General features: G+C 49.7%; 2 protein-coding genes across 4 annotated transcripts in view; one reads left to right on the forward strand and one right to left on the reverse strand.

Moving 5' to 3' along the window:
* Positions 1-108: 108 nt before the first annotated feature.
* On the reverse strand, positions 109-939 carry LOC128721356 (uncharacterized). The gene is made up of 2 exons (XM_053815100.1): positions 361-939; positions 109-297 (listed from the first exon to the last, which is right to left on the reverse strand). Exons 1-2 carry the CDS (start codon positions 937-939, stop codon positions 109-111), a joined length of 768 nt encoding a protein of 255 aa, XP_053671075.1.
* Positions 940-3,517: 2,578 nt separating this feature from the next.
* LOC128720356 (uncharacterized protein ZK1073.1) overlaps positions 3,518-12,752 on the forward strand; it is a 29,300-nt gene continuing 20,065 nt past the window's right edge. For 2 of the 3 annotated variants that reach the window (XM_053814022.1, XM_053814020.1), the window contains exons 1-2: positions 4,269-4,347; positions 8,234-8,436. In XM_053814022.1, the coding sequence (XP_053669997.1) occupies positions 8,374-8,436 (63 nt within the window). In that variant the 5' untranslated portion in view covers positions 4,269-4,347; positions 8,234-8,373. Of the gene's footprint in view, positions 3,541-4,268; positions 4,348-8,233; positions 8,437-12,752 lie in introns of those variants that run through there. The other variant, XM_053814021.1, reaches the window with a different exon arrangement.

The following is a 12,752-nucleotide window of genomic DNA, read 5'->3' on the forward strand; positions in this document are numbered from 1 at the left end:
CTGACGTTTAGGTTTGTTGTCGTTTGACGTGCAGCCATGGTTGAGTGCTTTCAAATGCAATTTCATAAATTTAAATCACCGCATCTAATTCGATGCACTTTATACACATCAGATCTTGCGAAAAACTTCTACTTTCATTGGGAAACATTTTTCTTCCGGCACCTTCTGCCCAACTTGAATGGATACATCTCCTTGAGGGCAAGCACTTAGGGCAACTAGCAAGTTCATATCGGCCAGAAACTCTATAAAGTCTCCCTTTCGAGCTGGGCTCGGCTTACAGAAGTACTGTTGGGTATCCTTTAAGAAACGGTGAGAAGTTAAATATAGTATACCGACCACCCATAGCTCAAAAGCATTTACCCTTGTGAAGCCGGTGCACATAAATATATTCCACGTGTCATGCACATCCTGTTCGGTCAATCCATGATGCTTAACGGCCTCCGTCAAATAACTGTGGCAGCTGCCGAAGCGGTCCTCTCCAGTGATGAGCTTGTAAATGTAATCGTCACACCTGGTACCGACAACGTCATGCAGTGAGCCTCCATCTCTATCGATACCGTAGTCTTCGAGCGAGTCTCTCACGAACGTTGCCATCGGGCGTAGATATGGGAAGCAACTCCACAAACGATCGTACGTTTTGAGATGTGTTGAATGGATCTGTCTGGTCTTGCCCGAATAAAACCGTTCCTTTTGTGGGTGCTCCAAGCTCCAAAGGTTAACATCACCCACTTGTGAACCTTCAGGCAGAGACACGCGACAAAGGTCACCCATCTGCATCGTCCATGTTCGAGCCGATTTTTTCGGTACTATCAGCTCCAACACTCGCACCCCGTTCAATGCATGTGATCTCCGTGCTTCACAGTCCTCTTTCGATACTGCAGCAGTGGCTGGTTGGTCGTAGCAAATGGTTGGTGGGTGATACTCAAAGATGCGTTTCATCTTCAATTAACTGTTCTGTTGCGATCCTGCACTTTCTTCTTCTGTAGTGACACTGAGCGACAGTACGGAGTGTTCTCGTTCCGGAATTCTAATCAATAACGCTAGTCATTTGGCTCGAGATTACGGAAGCGTAACGCTCGTTGATAACCCTTGGCATTTATGAAGCTCGAGCTGGTCAGTAGGATGGCGTTGAAGTTCATCATATACAAGGAAGTGTTTGACACCTCAGGTTCGGTGAACCCTACTCCGCAAGCATCATCAAAAACGATCACGAGCCAATTACTGGTTTGATTTCGCAACTCGAAGCCGAGGGGCGATCGTACCATCCGTTCGAATCAAGAGGCACATGATGCCTTACACAATCCATTTTCCACGCACGCCTACCAACGGCTGCTAGTAGACTCATGCCAAGCTGATGTTCAAGGAACGGACGATTGGTACTTCCGATGCTCCTACCGCTGAATCCGTGATTCACGTAACACTTATCATCTCGTTGTAATGGAAATTGCCTGACACGGTGCGAGCGGTAGTCGTGATTTTTCACAATTACCACCACCAACCTCTTCAAACCACGGGGCCGTTCTGCCCGCGGTGCATTGGCTGGCCCACGTAGATGTCCCATTTCCAGCGGCTTTGGAAGCCGCCGATGCGCCACCAAGCGGTCGCCAGCTAAATGGTGCAAATTGAACGATAATAAGCTCCCATTAGCGTTGCGTTGGCTCGTTTCGGGCTGGTACATGCAAGCTGGACTTGGCAGGTAAGATGGCAGGAAGGTCCGAGCTTCTCCGATCTAATGAATGCAGACTCATGAAGTGGCCAATTGGGCCGCCATTGCGACTAAAATAGGGCCGCGGTATGGAAAATCTTTGGCTGTTCTAGCGGGTGTTCTGACGATGTTCGGAGCAAAACGTTCAGCTGACTAAACGTCTTCGTTGGGTCAGACGTTCTGCAGGAAATCTCCCCAATCAATTCTCTCAAAAGTGGCCACTATGGCTCGCTGCCAGCTCGAACAGTGTGTATAATACGGTGCTGATCTTTTTTGCCATCAAATGCGACCGATAAGCATAGCCAGCCGTCACGTGCACTAGTAGGAAGTTGTATAATCAACGCCGTTATCAGGGCGCAGTTAACAGATTCGCAAACGAACTGAGAATCAATTGCACTTGTCGATGGACGGCGAACCATTATCAAGTATTCGTGGACATATAACACAGCTTCTGGTAAGATGCCAGCTTGCGCGTTCTTGCGTGCAGAATAAGCGAGCGACCTGTTGCATTGGCGCATCGCCAAACAAAGCCTGTCAATTGTCACGCCTTACTGGCTACCCTGTGGACTTTCCAACATCGTTCCCATCCTTCTCGGGTTTTCGTTGTAGCGATGATTCGATCGTACAGCAGATTCATTAAATAAAACCTCACCGCGATGCGAAACGCGAGATCCTCCCAAACGCGCTGTCAGCTCCAAGCCGGGTCCTGCGTTATTTTTGCAGCGTGCATCTTCTGGGTTGCCCTCGGCCCCCTGATCGATGTGCTCGCCCGAAAATAAACCACACGCACCCGCGGACAATGTGTCCTCTCCAATGGCAGGGAGATTCGACCAAACCAACCGACCGATCCTCGAGAAAACAACAACCATCAGCGAGGAGTGATTTTCATCTTTTCCCGGGGTCTACCGAGCCGTGCCTCTCGTGGGTTTGTATAGAACCGTTAGGCAAACAAATACGCGCACGGTGCAGAAGCGAGGCAGCAGGAAGCGCACAAAGGCAGTCAGAAGAGGGCACATTAATTTGGTCCCGAAGGACCCGAAGAGCCGGGCCAATGCAAGAGGCGTCCGTGTCATCACGCAGGGAAAGAATATATTTTCCTTCGCGCGTGAAGTATTCCACTTTTCAACTCGTTGCGGTTGAGAAGTCGAAAAGAAGCGTTTCGGATGGAAAATGGACTTGAAGGGAAGACCAAAAGAAAAGCTATGCGCTCTGAACAAATATTTGATTCAGTTGCGAGATAAAGATGAACTTAAACGCTGCCTAAATCGTGTATGTTCATTACAGCATCTCATCATCTTTTCAGCGTGGTTCGTCAATCATTTTTTTACGCGAGCATTGCAGTATTTCTTCGTTGCTCGTTTCGCTCTAAACGCTGCACAAAGTTGCACAAAATGCAGAGTCACAGCTCACCCAGCATGTGCTGGTGTCTGAGCTAGGCCAGAATAAAAGGGACTCGCGGAGAGGGGCAAAAAAAAAGAAACTATAAATGTCACGCCCGGTTTTAATCCGGGCACTGAGCGTCGGGTCTTTTCCCCCTGCACCGAGGCCGGTTGCAGGGAAAACGGTCACGGCGCTTATGCGTTCTGAATTTCGGTCGAACCTGAGCCCCGGTGCCAGAATCGCCGTAGGGTGAAGTATTTTTACCACGACACGCACGAGGGGAAAAGCGATTTTCGCTTTGGAAGGGCGTCTTCACTGGCTTTCACTTTCATAAACATCCACCCAGTGGACAGTGTTGTGCCGGGGTTTGGTTGACGAGCACGCGCGTTTTGGCAGTTTTCACGTGGTGATAGAGGTTTCCTGTAATTCCACATAGCTAGGACATCGCTCGAAAGGTGGATAATATTTATGACAATTCGCCTCGTCAGCAGCTGAACCGGGCGATGGTGAATAGAATCGACTCACAGAATTTCGACAGTTTCGGAATGAGTGATAGAGACGCAGATGGGAAGGCCAGCTGATACAACCATTACAGACTGCTGCTTTTTTTTGTCGGTTAATATTTGCCTCCTTCCCGCGTCTAATGTTTACCACCCTCACAACCCACACTCACACCACTATGGAGAGGGAAATCCACGAGAAGGGCTGAGCCGATTCCAACAGCTAGGTTGGCGACCAACACGCATGGTTCCGCCAGACGCTGATGGTGACGACGACGAGATGCAGATGCTGCCAAGATGCATCAGAGGTGTAGGTGGCATAAAGGACGAAAGGGTGGAGAGTGGAGGGGGAATGATTATTTCCCCGAGCTCGCGGCCATGCGACCGAAATAAGGGTGCGCGGGCGAGCCGTCTGTGTGCGTGTGTAGGTTGGTGTCGGTGCCCAGAAGGTGTCAGAATCATCGCCACGACGGAAGCGGGGTAGAGGCGATGCGGTCGTGACACGTACGAGTGGGAGTGAAACAGCATCATTGGCTCAAGGCGAGAGATCGCTAGGAAAGCCAAGGATAGAACGAGATGACATATACTGGCGGTGGGAAACGCAGCCGTATGCTCCTTTTGGCTGGCGTAGCGAGGCGTTGCGTCGATTTCCGAGCGGTCAGTTTGATTTGTGTAATCTGATCGGACGGATTCGGATCGGGAGCGAGAAGATTTTCCTTTCCCACTGGGAAAAGCCGGTTGTAAACGGAGCGTGAAATAACGGTGTGTGCTTGTATTTTTTTTTCTTCTGAAGCCGGGCTGTTTGTGCACGTGGACGGTCGTGATGATGAAGGACACCGCGTTAAGCGCTGTGGGCAATTAACTGTACGATACCCGGGTGTGGAGTGAAGCAAGATCACAGCTTCGTTTAAGCCGGTAGAGCGGACAAACTGGATTGAATTGTGTTAGTGGGGTGTGAAGATTTGAAGATCAATTTTCCACCCGTAATACGAACAGAGTGAACTAATGCTAGCGCGATCGTTCATCGACGTTTCTCGAGTTGCGATCGTTGGCTGTTGACTTTGAACTTCACCTTCGTAACCAGGCTCGCAGGATTGTTGCTCATGTGAATGATCTTTCTTGGGGGTGGAAAACCACGACAACGGGCACGCGATCGATGGGTGGTGGCTAATTTTAAAATATCGTTTGTAAACGCATCTCCACCGATCGAGCGATGTTAAACGAACCATTAGGGGTGGTCAACAGAGGGGCTCGGTTCGGTTGTAATTGTTCCCAACACTCCTTCGGTGCATCTCGTTACGGGGCTTGGTTTACGGCAACTTGCGCACTATTGCCTTTTTCAAAATGGACGGGCCTTTCGACGGCAATGGGTGTGCCACAATAAACGAGCATGTGGGGAGATTTAAAACAATGATCGTGCTCTCGCGACTATACCGGGTGTGTTTATGTGTGTGCGTGAGTGTATGCGTACGTGCGGTTTTCTTTCCCGCCGACGATCACCGATCGTCAATTGATAAATTCAATCAAACGGTCAAACGCGCGAGGGCCTATCTGCCGGTCTATTGAGGGACTCACCCTCCATCCGTGAATAATGATCGCTTTGATGCGAATGAGGGAGTGGGAGTTTAATCGGCACGTGGCGAACGTTTTGGGGGAGCGATAGCATTCCAGGCACGTCGGTCGATTCCCGCCGTTGCATTCGAGTGCATCGATTTAGAAGCATGCCCGTTTACGGTCGGCGGTTAAGTACTGCAGCCAAGTGGTGGACATAATTCAACCAACTTGGCGCTAATGGAAATAAATCCCTCCTGAGATCCACATCAATTGAGAGCGTTCGGGTGGTTAATTTTACAAGGCCACTATTACCGAGACTGCGAGGACGGCGACGACCATGAGGACGGTTTGTTTATCTTCCCGTCCGTGCTCTCGCGAGTCGATTTGTTTTCGTACCGCACGGTTACGCCGTTAATTTTTTGTTTTCAAATCCACCGCGGACCGGTCAATAAAGTCGCATTTTCCCAGCCCCCCATTCGGCGTGCTGCCTTACCTTGGCGACCTTGTAGGTGGTGTTCCGGCGTGATGATAGCGACTTGGTTTGGTAAATAAAACGATTACCACCGGAATGGGGCCGAAACCGGCTCTAGCCGAAATAGCCGCCGAGTGGAACGATAATTTCCGGCCCGCGGGTCTATATTTGGGTACGGCATAAAGCGGGCTTAAATGTTTGTTTACTTGTGAGAAATTGCAGTGTGGCTTTATTGGGGGATGAATTTACGCGAGGGCGTGGACACACGTGCGAGATGTTTTGGGGCCAAGCGTTTGGGCACAATCGTGCCAACATTCGTCTCCCGCATGTCGTCAGGTATGTACATATCGAGGCAGAATATGGCGCATCAGCTAGAAGTGGGTCAAGAGCGTTGATCGTAGGTGCGACTATTGCTATCCACCCGTTAAACGTTAGATAAATCATCGACCGCATAGTGTCTCCCTTCGAAAGGGCTTCGCTTATCGCGCACGTTAAATATGTTACGACACACATGCTGCCGGGAGCTATTAGTTGACACCACAAGTGGTCGCGTTTTCAAGCCACTTTTGACACAAAGTCGATCCGCGACGTGCAAGCAAATTGATCGTCAAATCTTAAAGTCAAATGAATGCCCCCAAGCTGATTCCGTCGGCCATGGTTCCGTTTTGTTTACATTTCGTTCTCGTACGGTGTCGGTTGTGGTCGCCTGTTCGTGCCAGTACAGTGGCTACACGCCTCGATAATAATCCGACACGCCGTGGCCGTGCCTTCGCCCGTTCTGTCAACAGTGGCTTCCGCGACTCCGGTGGCTCTCGGGACACTCGCTCGTGGGCTTCCGTTCTGCTGGGCTTCTGGAGGAGGAGGAGCTGACTACCAACCTCCAACGCCACAATTATCGTTCCCGATAAACAAACGCGCGCAATAAATAGTAATTAAAGTTAATTTACTTGCTTTCGGATGCAGCGACGCAACGGCGTGCTGCCGTTGCGAGGCTCCAGCACGTCGTAACGAGCTCGAGTCGACATTTGGAACCGGCCCTTCGGCAGCCCTAGGGGAGGTTTAATTTAACGGCTCGGACTCGGATGCATGTGAGGCAGGGCGTTTGTCTACTATGAGCTTCTCCCTCTTTGGGGCTACCTCGCATGGAATGTAAACTAGCAGCATGCGCACGAGCTCTGGAGGATGGCTCGATTTAATTAAAACTTATCGTTTCCCGGTCGTGCGTTCCACTCGCCAGCTCGGTCGAACTGGGTCGACTGACTTTAACGATACTAACGCACACGACGCCAGCATATGATGGGAATATAATTGCCCACCCACTTCCCAGCGAGCGAGCGAGGACGTGCGACTAAGCAAGCTGGATGTTGAAGTTGGTCCTTTTTTCGATAATGAACCTGTGTTCTGTCCACAGGAGCGTTTGACTCCAATGCCTTTATGTTTGACGATGATGTTTTGAAACGAAACGAAAGATAGTTCATCGGTCCCTTATACTTCTCGCTTTACGACAGGTAAGGCTGATGATGGCAAATCAACGATTCAAACACCTATTTTATCGAACCGCGTTTACGTTGGCTGTCAGTTGTGCGATATCTCGCGCCGTTTATCGTCGGCCACTCATGCTTATGGGTGCAATCGAAATATCGCGACAAGCTGCTACCGTAACATGGAACAGCTGTCTGATGCCACCGGCGACCCGAGGTTTCATTTCCAAAACCGGCCCTTCTTATCGCTGCCGCCGTTTGTTGCAAAGAAGTAACGGAGGAGAGTTAAATAACAAAAAAAAATCTTCAAGAAACCACTGATAAGAAAGTCACTGGCTGTGGCTTTGAGTGCGTTTGACGGTCAATAGGCTGCCCAGTAGATTTTGCTCTCGTGAATCGTTCGCATATTGTACGATGTGGTAATTAGGTTTATTAGGTGACAGTTTTTTGTTTGTCGCTGCCATTGATTTCAGCTCCCTCGGCGAGGACGAATTGACCTGAGAACGTGATTTGCGTTCCCACGTCGCAGAAGTGATAAGAGGAAATATTTTCAAACGTGTTAACGGCTACTCAATGATCAGTTTACGGGGTGGGGTGTCAATCAGTGCTGAATAATAAAGCTGGATAGATAAAAAAACATATCGTAATTGTTTACATCGAACCCGCTCGTGTGCGTACGCGAGGTTTGGAGTGGAGAAAACGTTAAGCTCAGTCTACTTATGAAATGGTGGAATAGATTTCTTGGTTAATATTTCCACATGAGCATGAAAGAGCACGATTTAAGGCCACGACTGTGCAAGTGTTGCAGCTTTAATTCCTACAAAAAAACCGAACAAAGTGTTTCAAAGAACAAATCTGAAACAGACTTTAAGGATTCTGGCACATACCCTTGACTGACGTGCGATAAAATCCGCGGCGAAAATAGACAACAGCGAACCCCGAACAACCCACCGACCCAGTAGTGATGCATTATTGATTGATTACTTATTGTCGATCCACAAATCAATGTCACACAGGTTCGAGTGACGCGAATAACGGGCGCGTTGATTTTGTGGAGCAGCGTTGAAAAGTTCTCTTCGTTTAGTGACCCACCGCTAAGTTAACCATTTACTAATGATTCTGTTTCCTCTTTCGGTGCTAGAGTGTTTTTTAGACATCAAATCCTGTGAAGCTTAAAGCAACAGCGAGTGTAAACGTAAAACAAGTAAAAACAAAGTGAGTGAGTGAACGTGTTTCAGAAACAATTTCCACATCCTCGCCGAAAGCAGCCAAAGTGACAACATGAGCAACGCTCAGGAACGCAGGGCTTCGTTTGCACGCCGCGCTGAAAGTTTAATGGAAAAGGTAGGTACCACTCCGGCGGCATTGCCAGAGTTTCTGTTTTATTCTGGTCATTCCCCACGTCGCTTGGTTCCTGTCCGGGTAGAAAATAGTTGAAAGAAGCATAAACTAAACGGAGCTAGATCTACGTGCCGCTTCCCCACGAGTAATAACCATGTCAGTAATAACTTCCACCGGCCAACGGCCAGCCAGCCTGGCTCGGTTGCATTTTGGCTATATTTTACGACAAACCATGCTCAACTCATCGCCTGTTTGGCCATTTCTGCGCCGTGGAATTTCCCCAACTCGAGCAGAATAAGAAAAATGCCAAACCCCCTGCTGACAGTGGGCAGCTTCCAAGTGAAACTTTTCGCCTTACGGCACAACCGAAACCGGCTGGCTTGTTACTGGTCCGAACGAAGAGATCGTTTTATTTACGAGACAACCTTTCAAACAGGGACCCTCCGTGGCTCGGTGGGGTGGCGCGATTTATTCGCTTGGGATCTAACGCTCAGGCGCGGTGCTGGAAAATTCCAGCCGTCTAACGCATTAAAGAGCGAACTGTTCGATGGTTCGTTGATTGATGGAGCTGTTAAGTAGTTCGCGTTTGGCTTATACTTTTTTTTTGATCACACCATTGATTCTGCTGACACGAGGAGGATCCGTATATTCCGGCACTAAAGAACCATAATTTATGCTCCGCCAGTGCACCCCAGTGTGGTGATGAAATTTACCCGATCCTACAGAGCAGCGTTATGGTTTATATTCGTTCCCGGCTTCGAAGTTGGCGGAACATTTTTCGTAACTCACGGAACTCGAACCTTACACCGGCGGTTATCATTACGCTAATTGGTTTGTGTCTCTCGAGGTTTCGCGCAACAGGCGTGGGCTCAAGCCTGCCAACGAGGACTCAAAAGTACTGCAAGCACGTCAGCGATTACGGAGGCAACATTAATAACGTTACTGCTCGATAACTTAATCGCCAAAACCGGGCCGTCAAAATGTGCCGCGCTGGCGAAAGGATTAAAATTACATTCATGTAACCGCATTGAAAAGCCCGGAAAATTGCCGCACGTGCTGTGACAAACGACGCTCGGTGTCCTTCGGAGGCTTGAATCATTGCTGAAAACGGCCCACTGTCGCTCCACTCTTCAACAGGGAAGCATAAACTCTCGAAAGTGGCCTCCATTATGTGCGGGATCCAAGAAGGCTTTTGCTGGAGGAAACTCCACGAATTCCGCGAACTGAGACGCTCCTGCGATGTGCGAACCGTTTTGATAAGGGTTCAATGTGGGCCGGAGAGCTTGCGCTTGGGATTGGGTGTAATCGTAGGTCATTACGACACTTTACCTCTCGCCGGGCGTCGGTTTTGCTCGGTGTTTATAATGTCCCGAACACACCGGTGTCCTTGTCCTGACGACCGTTCTAGCGGTCCGACGGATTGATCCTTCCATTTTTCTCTTCCACCATCGTGCAGGAGCAAGTTGTTAGGGAAGAAAAATTACTGTCATTTCGATTCCCCGACCGTCGCTTGCTCGCTAAGCCGCTTTCCCGGCAGTGGTCCTGGTGATGGCTGGAATCCTGGCCGTCGCACCGTGTTTCGCAATTTCCTACGCACGAGAGAGAGTTTTGTGAACGCCTTCGCACACCTCCCGGGGGCTCGACGTCCCAATAATTGCGTCCTACGTCCGCGACTCGTCAACCAGAACGACGCGCATTGATCATTGTCAGGACGAACCGTGCGACGGAACAGGTGTCGTTGGAAAACGGCTGAATAATGGCGCCCAGCGGCCGTGAACTCCTCCGTCATACGGCGTGGAAACGATTGCTCGAGGAAATGAAAACAACCCCTTGGGGGAGTACCAGCAGCTAATTAGACCTTTGACACCGTCACCCAATTCAAATGCTGAAAGGCTCAGTTCAGCAGAACGCTGCACGATTTCGAAGACATCCTAAGTGTTGATTGCAGGAAAAATAAGGGTCTGATTAAAATAGACACTAGTCGTGTTGGGTGTTTGTTTTCTCTTGGAAAGGGCAAAATTTTAATCATTATTCCACAGCTCGATTAACGCACTTCCCAGCCAGTCTCCGGGATACGCACACGTGCCACTGATTGGAGCTTTGGAGAGTTTAGACAGTTGTTATCGGGCGACTTGTGTGACGCGTCGAGGCATAGACTGCAGATTGATAACGCAAGTCGTAAGCCGTTGTGCGTTGTTATCTAACACTGCTTCCTTGCGTACGTTGCAACACAACTCGCTGGATGACTTTAAAATCGATTGGTAGATTAAAATGGCGCACCCCTTGGCCGCGCAATTGGAGCAAACGTCCGATAAATTAGCCTTAGCTCTGTTCCCCTTTCGGTGTTCAGTGGAACCCTCGAAACGAATCGCTTCGCGATCTGGCTACTGGCCGGACGAGAGACAATTTACGAACACTCGTGTTGACCTGCAAAAATGCACCTGCAAGGAATGGTGCCGTGGGTGGTGCGAAAAGCCGCCTAAAGCTAGCATGATCAAGGGAAGGACAGGATGGAACCGAAAAGAAGGTTGACGCGGCAGAGGATGGCCGTTAATTGAAATGGCAAATGTGAGCAATTGCTGCCGGCTCAAAGAAGCTCTTCTCGATTCGATTCCGCTCGCTCGTTGCACCCTTCGTCGGGGTTGAGATGCACCCCCGACTTTAAACCACCCTCTCTCTCCGTCGCGTACGTGTTGTTTGTTTGCGTGATCGTATTTTTCCCCTACTCTTTGCTCCCACGCCCGCAGTGATGCCCCCATTCACGGACGATGTTTGATGTTCGGTGGCGTTCGTGCAGAACGTCGATGGAGGCGCCCCATCCCGCCTTTCATTGCTTTGCCACCCCACGATCCGCTGGGCCACCGGCGATATGAAAACATAAACAAGAAGATTATTACAACCTTCCTCTCGGCTTGTCGCCCTGCACTTTCCTTCACATACCCGGCAAACGATCGCGTTGGTGAATATTGGCCGCGAGCGCGTTTACTGCGCGATATCGCGTTCGCGTATCGTCACGCGTTTCCGCGGCCGCGCATTTGCCGAGAACGCGCCTCGAGTGATGATCGCCACGATGGGTTAATTATTTTTAGCCAACGCAAGATGAATTGGATCCGCCGTTTGCGCGTTGTGCGAACTTCTCGGGGGTTTTTGTTTTTCTTCCGATGGCCGAACCGTGCCGGGGTGGGAAAGTGGGACGAGAAGTGACCGTCGATCATTGGCTGTTGAAATTCCACTGCAGGAGAGCAGCCAAATCGCTGAACCACCAAAGAAAGCGGAGTGTTTCGAGGTCGGATAAAGTGTTTCATTTTGTGCTGCTGGCTTCCCATCCGGGTGGAGTTGTTGTGGCCTTGCAGGTGCATTTGTTGCCTTCGGTCAAGGGCGCACGATCGGAATGGGGTTAGGAAATGGCTGCCAGCATGTAGTCAACCTCCTACATTCACTTATGACAAGCATGGGCTCCTTTTGCTCACCCGAAACAGGCAAAGCTGTCGGTCTTAAATTCCCATAGGTACGAGTGTACCGTAAATGAACCTTTCGTGGAAGGGTAGTAGCAATTCCAGGGAATGCTGGGTATCTGAAGACGCAACGTAACCAGCGCCTGGAGAATATCATTATTCGGCGAATCGTTTTGGGGACTGCCGAGACCCATTTCTCCCGACTGACGTGGAGTGGCGCTTTAATAACTGCAGGAACGGATATTGGAAGGGAGTTACTTGCTACGATAGGTAACGGTTTCGGAGAAATCGAGGCAACAGCAGCACAGCCAACAGCACTGTTGCGTGTTTCGTGCCTGAGTCTGGAAAGGATCATTATCCCCGGGCATGCTCACTTTTCTATTTATGAACCTACCTTCCAGCCTCTTTGACCTCGAACTGAACCCACCCAAGTGCGAGAATACACGCGTTTGATCGAATTTTTGCACTAAAGTGACTCATTATCCTTTCATCACTCCATTTAGGTGCAACTTCTTCGATGCGACAGTGCACTTGCACAGGTCTCATCAAAGATGCACTCATTTGCACAAGAATTGAAGGATTATGGACGTACAACGGGAAAACCCAATGCTCCTCACTAGCACCTCTGGATGGGCTCCAGCTCATTCACTCGCTCTCTCTCTTTCTCTCTCTCTCTCTCTTTCTCTCTCTTGGAGGTTGTTTCCAGCCCGTTTACTTCACTATTGTTTCACTCGCATTCACCATCACCCCACCGTTGGTACACGAAGATACAACTCGCAAATTGCCTCACAACAAGCCACACATGCCCAAAGTGGCTCTTTAAAAGCCAGTCCTAAGGAACGCTCGAATCATCAGCACCCATTC

Source organism: Anopheles nili, chromosome 2 (genome assembly GCF_943737925.1).
Source record: "Anopheles nili chromosome 2, idAnoNiliSN_F5_01, whole genome shotgun sequence".
NCBI lineage: Eukaryota > Metazoa > Arthropoda > Insecta > Diptera > Culicidae > Anopheles > Anopheles nili.